Source organism: Mustela nigripes, chromosome 3, assembly GCF_022355385.1.
Source record: "Mustela nigripes isolate SB6536 chromosome 3, MUSNIG.SB6536, whole genome shotgun sequence".
NCBI lineage: Eukaryota > Metazoa > Chordata > Mammalia > Carnivora > Mustelidae > Mustela > Mustela nigripes.
The window spans coordinates 175675086-175685115 of NC_081559.1; the positions used below are offsets into that span (position 1 = coordinate 175675086).

The 10030-nt window shown below is 40.7% G+C and overlaps 1 protein-coding gene across 1 annotated transcript; it reads right to left on the bottom strand.

Moving 5' to 3' along the window:
- Nucleotides 1–8493: 8493 nt before the first annotated feature.
- LOC132013252 (ADP-ribosylation factor-like protein 5A) lies at nucleotides 8494–9192 on the bottom strand. Its single transcript, XM_059392951.1, has one exon. The coding sequence runs from the start codon at nucleotides 9147–9149 to the stop codon at nucleotides 8610–8612; it is 540 nt and encodes a 179-aa protein (XP_059248934.1). The 5' UTR covers nucleotides 9150–9192; the 3' UTR covers nucleotides 8494–8609.
- Between the last annotated feature and the right edge of the window lie 838 nt (nucleotides 9193–10030).

The window sequence follows — 10030 nt, forward strand, 5'->3', positions numbered from 1 at the left end:
TCTGCAGTGACAGAGGCTTCAACCAACTTACATATTTCTGGAAGCAACTCCATGAAATGTGTATTATTAGCCAAAATTTTGATTCAGGCAAGTTAAATAATTAGCTAGTAGGTAGTTGGATCACTAGGTGAACTACTGTGTAGAATGGGATTGACTTTATAAGAAAAGTAATAGGGTCAAAGGTAGCGTTACCAAGAGGTACTACTAATCTCTGAGCTTCCATTCAAGCTACCTCATTTATCTTTCCCGGGAATTCTAAGGAAGTGGTATTGAAGTCAGGATGTTTGTGCTACAGTTAACAGAAAATGTAACCAAATGTGGCTTAAGCCATTGTGGCTTAATATATAGATATAGATAGATATAGATATAGATAGATATAGATATAGATGATATATGTATAGTATATATAATATATATTAAGATAGTAAGATAGGTACGTATAGATACAATTTGTATCTAAGTAGTTTCTGATGTGCAGGCAAACTAGAGGTATATAATATGTATTACTAATCCAAAGTCCTAGGGAAGGCAGTTATGGAGTTGGTTTAGCCGTCCAGCATCCCTAGAGCTAATCAGTGTGAGTGTATTCACTTCTCCCTCATGGTTGCAAGATGGATGCAGCAATGGCAAGCATCATGCCCTCATCTCGCTATTCCCCAAGCGGGAAAGGAGGGAAGATGTTCCTTTCTTCTGTGTGTTTCATCTTAGGTAAAGAGGAGACCTTTTCTTCAGTAGACCTTTTCAGATTTCCTCTTCCATTGCAGGAGACAGAGAAAAGTCATAAGTCTATCCCTAATTATGAGAGAAGCTGGGGAAGCCAGCATCTGGCAACTATGGTTTCTCTGTTTTGTGGAAGGCTTTCCAGCTTTAGAAAAAGCATGGAAGAATGGTTGCTCACTCAGCAGTTCGCCATGCCTGGTGTAGTTGGGAAGTAATATCCTCCCAGTTTAATGATAAGAACCTTGAAACTCAGGGTTCCTGGGTGGCTCAGTGGGTTAAAGTCTCTGTCTTTGGCTCGGGTCATGATCCCAGGTTCCTGGGATCAAGCCCCACATTGGGCTCTCTGATGGGCAGGGAGCCTGCTTCCTCTTCTCTCTGCCTGCCTCTCTGCCTACTTGTCATCTCTGGCTGTCAAATAAATAAATAAAATCTTAAAAAAAAATACAAGAACCTTGAAACTCAGAGATACTAAGTAACATCACACAGCTAGTTAGGGGCAAAGCTGAGATTTGAGTCAAGTAATTTGAATTCTAAAGTCTATGCTATATAGCTCATGGTCTCAGAAGGAATTTTTGAAAAAATGTACCCATAGGTAGATACTCTTTCTTGTCATGTTGCTACAAGTAAAAGAGAAATGGAGGATTAAAAAACCCTTAACTTTCTGACCACAAGATTATTTTTGTTTGTCATGAAACAGGTTTTGGAAGTATTCATTTCTTGATAAATTATCTATCTATCTATATAATGGCTTCATAAAAATTAAAATCTCTCTTCCTCTCACCTTGTTTTTTTTCCCAAGTAAGTTATTTTGGGAAGTTGTAAACTGATATATATATATTTTTTAATTAATTTATTTATTTTCAGCATAACAGTATTCATTATTTTTTTCACCACACCCAGTGCTCCATGCAATCCGTGCCCTCTATAATACCCACCACCTTGTTCCCCCAACCTCCCACCCCCACCCCTTCAAACCCCTCAGATTGTAAACTGATATTTCAGAGTTAGAAGCACGTCCTTTAATTAAGCATCTTGGATTTTTGCTTGAAGGCAGGTGAACCTAGTGATTTTAGTGTTCCTTTAGTCAAGCTAATGTATTTTCCTTCCAAATAACCACATGCTTATCTGGCAGATGAGCAAAACCTCAGGGTAATTGTCTTTCAATTCCTTCCTTCAAAATCATGGTTTTGTTGTGAGCATTAAAGAGAGAATACCAAGTTTTACATGCCTGACCCTCATGGCAGTCTGACAGCCACCTACTGATCTCCATTTTATCCTTATGAAAACTAAGGTATAGAGAAATTAACTCGTCTAAGCCCCCCACCCCCACTAGGAAATAGTAGAACTGAGACTTGAATCAAGGGGTATCTAATTCCAAAACCCATGTTCTTAATCAACCTAATACTATGTGAGCTCCATGCTAGCATTCCAGGATGAGAAAAGGTGAGTACTTGAATTGTGACTCATGAGTATACATCCTTAGTATAAATTTTTTGGATCTTGGCTCAACTTTGTCCAAATCCAACCATACTAAGAATGACCCCATTATACTTGGTGAACTAAAGTTGTTTAAAATAAATTTCCTACTTCAAACTCTTAAGTGTTGTTAGTGTTATAGAAAGAGGTACTGGGGATAACTTCAGTGGTAAATACTCCCAAGGGAAATACTATTTTATTTGGGAATGAAGCTGTAGCCTCATAGTGAGACCTACAGAGAGGAGCACTTTCGTCAGATGCATTCAGATGACTTCCCTCTGGACCTGTCTCCAAATTCCTAATCAGAGCAGCCCAACTCTGGTGTGGGCTGTGGAAACTACTAGGAAGACTGATGTATCAAATGGCCAAGAACCCATAATCCAGAGTAGACTATCTGTGGCACCAGAGGTTTCAATGAATTTAGAGATGTTTCTGACCTTGTTTGCAGAGCAGGAGGCCTTTCTATTTCACAGGGATGATCTATTTTCTGGGAGGCAGGCATTTATCCCAGGATGCCTTCAACTTCACCACATGCTCTGTGAACTAGCGCCATGTTGCCTTTGCCCCAGAGCCCAGCACAATGATGCTGAGGAGGCCAGATACTTGTTTGTGTCTCAGTTTCTGTTTCCTCTCCACTTTTCTACAGTGCTGACATGTTCTTCTCCCCTTAGGAGCCTTACATTTTTAGAGGATGGTGCAGTTAAGTTATGCAGGCCTGTGTCTGGAGCCCATGTCTGATAGTTTCTAGTTATAGGATATTGGACAATTTATTGACTTCTCTAAAACTTCATTCCCTCACAGTTAAGAAAGAATAACATAGGGATAATATAGGGTTTGCTGAGGATCAAATGAGATCGTATCTCTAAAGTATTTTTAACAAGTAACTGCTCTAACCAGTGCTGGCCCCCTACTCCTTTCTTTTACCAGAATCATCAAAATTCCCTGTTTAGAAAGTTGCTGGTAAACTCAGTCACAGTTTTACTGAGCTGCTATGGACGAGAAGGGCATGAAGTGTTCCTAATGCTCTGGCCTTTTCTGATGACATTAGAGGAAGAATTTCTAATGGTGGAATTGCAACTATACTCAAGTCCATGAAGGGAGACGTCTGGAAGATCCGGGGACCCTTTCTGGGATCCAGAAATCGTAACCTGGGGGCCAGACTTTCCTATGGAAAACTACCAAGAGAGAAGGAAAAAGAAATGACTATTATCTGAAAATTCTAGGACAAGTTGATTTACTTGAAGTAGCTTTCAAGGACTAGATGGACAAAGTACTCTGTTTCTTTTCTTTCTTTCTTTCTTCTTTCTTTCTTTTTTTTCTCTCTTTCTTTCTTTCTTTTAAAGATTTTGTTTATTTTAGCGAGAAAGCAAGAGAGAATGTGAGTATGGAGTGGCGAGGGGCAGAGGGAGAGAATCCCCAGCAGACTCCTGCTTGCACAGGGCCCAATACTGGGCTTGTTCCCACGACCTTGAGATCATGACCTGAGCCGAAATTAAGAGTCAGACGCTTAACTGACTGGATCCCCATTTCTTAAAGCCTTTCTTATGTGACTTCTGTTGCAACTCAGATTTTATAAGATTGGGGCTCGGCAACTTTGTGACTACTTATCATAATAGGGCTCAGTGAATACTAACAAATTCCCAGTGACCTGAGAGTGCAGGCCTTCATGGTTACTCTTCAGGAAAACAATTTGTCTCTAAATAGTTTCTGATGTGCAGGCAAACCAGATGTTGTAAAACCCCATAAAGGAGAAGCTGCTAAACACAGGCTGTTCATCAAACAGTTTAATTTAACAGGAAGACAGGAAAGAGTAAACCAATATGATGAAGGCCTTTTGCTCAGTTTTGTAATAGAGAACATAAAATATTTACCTTGAGAAATTGATGACGGGGTCCACAATTCACATGAAAATATATCACCTTTCTGAGGATGTCCCAAGAACACTTTTTTGTCCTGTTTGGAAATTGCTCATTTTTTAAAACTTCATGATTCATTTCACAGTATCTCTGTGGAGCTAAGTAGGCAAAGTCAACAGATGTGATTTGAAGAGGTAGTTTATGATAAAGGTCAATAGCGCAGGCTTTGAACTTGTTTCATGCTGGTTCTCTAGAAACAATCTGAGATGGAGTTTTGTGTATCTGAGTTTTCTCAGGCGCTTCAGCCACACCTGTACGGAAGTGGGGGAAGGAGGACAGGTGCCGGACGAGGTATAAGTGGGATGCAGTTGCCACGGAAGCCTTGGGAAACACCACGGCCAGTGCTTTGCCCGCTCCCCAATTAAGGCATGGTGATTGGACCTTGGTATCTTTTATCAGGGGGTGGGGCATAAAGTCAGGTGAGGCACTTTCCCTGGTTGAGGGAACTCTCTTTGTGGAGGGAAATTCTGGAAGAGGACAGTTATGGGTCCCTAACAACCAACACGGCTCCAGGGCTGGAAGTTTGTGTACTTTGATCCCACTCCCTCGCCTGCCATGATCTAGCTGTTTGAATATGACCGAGTCACATAAATATGCTGAGCCCATAAAACAGGAGCATGAGATGGTTCCTTTAAGGTTCCATTCCTTTTAGCTTCCTTTTTTTTTTTTTTTTTTTAAGATTTATTTATTTATTTAACAGAGAGAGAGAGAGAGAGAGAGAGAGATCACAAGTAGATGGAGAGGCAGGCAGAGAGAGAGAGAGAGGGAAGGAGGCTCCCTGCTGAGCAGAGAGCCCGATGCGGGACTCAATCCCAGGACCCTGAGATCATGACCTGAGCCGAAGGCAGTGGCTTAACCCACTGAGCCACTCAGGTGCCCCACCTTTTAGGTTCCTTTAAGACTGAATGTGAAACAAGCATCTGGGAGAGGAGGGGTTACAAAATAAATGCATAGTGTTACCACCATAGAGACCCCGAGGTGGAGCTAGGCTTTGGGATGAAGCTCTATTTAGGTGGGATAGACTTTGGGAAATTCTTCTTACAGGAGGTTAAAGGGACCAGACGTTAGTGAAAAGAGCTAATGAGGAGCTGTCAGAAGCGTAAACAGAAGATCTGAGAAGTTCTAATCATAAAACGTCTCACAAACTGGCCTCCAGCTGACTTTATGTGTCCTGGACTGGATGCGGATTCAGGACATGACACCCATATCATCATTCCGACCTGAGGCCGGTTACTGCACCATGAAACTCAGCAATCAGCCCACACATGTTTCTTGCCCTTTGCATGTACACCGCCCCCCACATGCCTGTGCTTTGTTTGCTCTTGTTTTGTGCTCTACATCTTTAGAGTCCATTCTTTCGTGGTCAAGTTCCTTTGAAGGTGGTAAATATACTTGGTTCATCTCTGTCTCCTTTTAAGAAAGCTGCTTTTCCTAATGTGGGTTCAATGGGACACTAATGGGCATTATAAAAAAAAAAAGTAGGGGTCCCATATCAACCAGTTTGTGAAACAAGAAGGGAATGTATGTTATAGGATTTCCTCGCAGAACATTCTTCCCGGCGGTACCTCTCTGAAGGTTACTGTTTCTTGGGACACACTCTGGGACACATGCCTCAAGTGGGATAACCTGTATTAAGTAGGAAGTCTTAGATGCAGAAGATAACGTTAAGCCTCCTTCCTGTCTTCAAATGGTCTTACTTGGTATTATGTGCTACTTCACTGGTCTCCTAGAAACTGATACATTTGGGGCAGCCGTGGGGTCATTTATCGAATCCGTGCGCAGAAGTATTTGTTTAACAGGTCAGCTTCAGGTCCAAGTGATGGTTGTGTAATGATTCGGGAGAAGAGGAAGGAGAAATCACAATGAATGCACTTAAATAAAAAGCCCCAAGAGCAGACATTAACAAGAGAAGGGAGATAATATTGGGAGTAGAGACCATGTTCAATTAGGTAAACTAATCCTGGAGAAACCACACAAGGCTGTCTGTCCAGCCCAGGCAGAAGAAATCTGGGATACTGAAGGAAAAAAAAAAAGGGACAGGTACCCAGTAAATAGACTGGAGAATAAGAATCTAGGAAACTGATCTAGTCTAATGTACCTCAGCAAATACTCATTGAATGAACAGATACCAACATCAAATGGAAATTGATACTTAACGAAAGGCTTTTTGAATGAGGGGGTTTTTACACATGCTTTCTTCTGAAGATCAGACATGGTGTCGGAGTGTGGGTGGGCTGGGCTCTGCAGATGGGGTAGGGGGGAGCAGCTTACCTCAATGGAGTGGGGGAAGGGAGAAGCAGGGACCAAGGGGAGGTTCTCAGCCCAATGTCAAGGCAGAAGTAGCTGCATATGAATGACTCTCTCAAATTTCTTGTTTCTTCCATTAAAATGTGCCTCAGCAGCTGCCAGTTTAGTTTCTACTTCGAGTTGCCTATTTTGTCACTGGAAATAGCTCTATCCATCATTTTAATAGGAATATCTGTAGATAGGACAAGTTTCACATATATTTACATGGAAAGTTTGCAACCAACAGAAAGATTGCTCTGATGAGTATACAAGGCAAGAGATTAAAATGTATCAATACACTTCAGGTTGAGCAGAAAATATTTGTCTCATTTTCTTTCTGAGAATGGATGCTTAAGACAGTATGAAAAATGCCTTTTCTTTTTTCTCCATTCGTTCTGAAGTTTCAAAGTGCATTGTTACAATGATACTCCCATCCAAACAGATTTTTTTTTTTTTAAAGCTTAGTAATTTAGAATTTACTTTTGTAAAAGCAAGTTGACAAATATTAAAATGTTATACCTGCATTATGAACATTGTAATATAACACACAACACATCCACTGTTAAACACTGATCTCTCATGCCTGACTTGGATTTAGATATTGAGTATATTATATATTACAGAAAGAAACTTTCCAAGTTTTGTCAATGCTTGTGGTATATATACTATGATTCCTCATCAACATCTGCATGAAATCTAAAAGGCTGGTATTAAACGTAGTTACTTCTTTTCTTCAATATTCTACAACATGCCAGTTTGGATCAGCCTTCAGATTTTCAGGGCATGAAACATATACAAAGAGAGCACCCAAAAATACGTTTGAACACATTTAGGATACAACAGAAATTACAACAGAAATACCTTCAACCATCATATTTTTTCATTTTCAGTGAAAAAAAAATATCCTAAGCAAACATATTTGGGGCCAAGTCACTTCTCTGTAAAAATGTGTATCATGTTGTTCAACTTTTAAACCCAATTCTTAAAAGCATAAAAGTTTATATTTTATAATTGTCAATGCATTCATGTGGTGTTAGGAAGATAAAAAGAAACATGTAGAAACAAAAATCTCAAACTATCCTAATTCCTAAAATGAGAAATTTTCAAATTAAGAAATAACTTTCTTGCTTAGAAAATAAGCTTTACTTTTCATCTCAAACTCACTTTAAATGCTTGACATATAATTTAATACTTAAGAAGACTATAGGTAAACTATTTGATTAATATTTATAGAGTGATACTTCTCTGGGCAGACATTTTACACAACAGCTTCCCATTAACGTTGGGAAAAAAAAATCACTTGATAATTTTAATCACAATTAATGATTGACTGATTAACGAATTAACAATTTTCTCAGAAATTTAGATGGCACAGATCCAATAAAGGAACCAATCTGATAATTGCTCAATGTGTAATTCTGTGCGTTCATAATATTAAGCCAAAAATTTGCAGATACTCCACTCAGCTGGATTACATGCTTTCATGTATATAATCTGATCAACAAAAAATAGGTACACACTGTTGAGCTTTCTCCTTTTCTTTCTTTTCTTTTTTTAAGAGCAGCCCAATGATTCTGGGGGTTGGTTAGTACAATACAGAGAATACAAGAGGAAAGCACAAAATGGCACTGAACAGCGATGCCAGTACTCATGTCATTATGGTCATTAACTAAGGATATTATTACTTTTTTCGTTCTTTGCTTTTCTTTAGAACATAAAGCCATAAACTTGAGTTTGAGGTATATACACAATACACACAACCTTATGCAAAATACTTCTCATAATCAACATTACATTTTCAAGTATTGGAAACTGAGTATCTGTGTTGATTTGTATTTTGACTTAATGGAACACGAAGAGAATACACATTCAACGAGGGAGGGTTATACTGATAATAAAGCTCTTAAAGTGAAAAATGTCTTCTTCTCCCTTTGTACTTACCACAGGCTACACAATGTCCTGAGAGGATTCATTATGAGAAAAATGGCAATCACAGCTTTAAAGACCTTGCTTTGGAAGGAACTAATGAGAAAGCAGGTTGGAAAGTGAGACTTCATCTTTGTTTTCAAATAAGTGGTCTTAATTTTTCTTCTGATAGAAAAAGTTTAAATCAGTTTATTATAAATATATCTAAACCATTAATTTTTGCAGCTTTCAGGTAAAGTCCAGCACTTCGTTTATACAAAGTCTATGAGGAGAGGTCAGTAGAGATCATCTAATCTTAAGTCGTGACATCATCCATTCAAGTCCTTGGCATAATCCCTCGCCAGTAAGAGCACAGCATGCCTGGATATGCCACTGGTGATCTTTAATAGAAGTTAGTTTCAAAAACTGGGAGATTTCTGCTACAGTCATGCATTCTTTAACATCTTGTTTATTAGCAAAAATCAGCAATCCAGCTTTCTGTAGGTCCTCATGGGCTAACATTTTATAGAGTTCTTCTCTAGTTACAGAAATCCTTTCTCTGTCGGTACTGTCCACAACAACTATTACAAACTCTGTGTTAGTATAGTACGTGTTCCAAGAAGACCGAAGAGATCCTTGGCCACCAATATCCCACATTAGAAAACGTGTATTATTAATCACTATTTCTTCTACGTTACTTCCTATTGTGGGTGATGTATGTACAACTTCATTCATAGAAAATTGGTAAAGGATGGTAGTCTTCCCTGCCTCATCCAGCCCAACAATGATAAATTTGTGCTCCTGGTGATTGAAGAGTCTCCCTATCCTGGTGGAGAGAATTCCCATTCTTGGGCAGCGGACCCCCCTCCAGCCCCCCGGGCCGCCTGGCCTCCCCGGGCTCAGGCTGCAGGGGCGGCCGCAGACGCGCCGGGGCCTCCGCCTCTGCTACTGCTGCTGCTCCCGCGCTGGCCGCCAGTTCGCTTCCCGGGAACCGGAGGGAGGCCGAAGCCCAGGCCGCCCTGCCGCGTGCGAGGCCCCGCCGCTGCCGCCGCCGAGACACTCGCCTGGCTCGCGGACATCGCCGCCGCGTTGTCTGCGACGAGCCTCGCGGGTCACCGTCCTCCCCCAGCTCCTCTCGGGCGGCTGCGGCGGCGGCGGCGGCCCCAAACAGATTTTAAGAACATGTTTCTAATCTATGCTAGGTCATACTCTTCAAGCATGTTCGTGATAGGATAACTAATAAAATCAGGGGAAAACAGTAAGGTCGAATGTACGGTCATATGGTAGAGAGAATCAGAGTGCCTGGGTTTATACTCTGGCTGTGATACAAATAAACTGAGAGAACAAGGATAAGAAACTTCACTTTCGATGTCTCAAACATTCAGTTTTATTAAGTTATTTACTGTAGTCTTTAGCTGTGGTAAAATGAAGGTAGTAATAATATCTCTCTTACAGGGTTGTTTAGAGATTAAATTAGTTAATACACAAAAAGCACTTAGAAGTGCTTTCTGGTGGGACGCCTGGGTGGCTCAGTGGGTTAAAGCCTCTGCCTTCGGCTCAGGTCATGATCCCGGGGTCCTGGGATCGAGCCCCGCATCGGGCTCTCTGCTCAGCGGGGGGCCTGCTTCCTCCTCTCTCTCTGCCTGCCTCTCTGCCTACTTGTGATCTCTGTCTCTGTCAGATAAATAAATAAAATTTAAAAAAAGAAAGAAAGAACAAGATCTCGG

Excerpts from the sequence above, each read along its gene's own strand:
- LOC132013252 (XM_059392951.1), bottom strand. The coding sequence starts at position 9,149 with ATGGGAATTCTCTCCACCAGGATAGGGAGACTCTTCAATCACCAGGAG.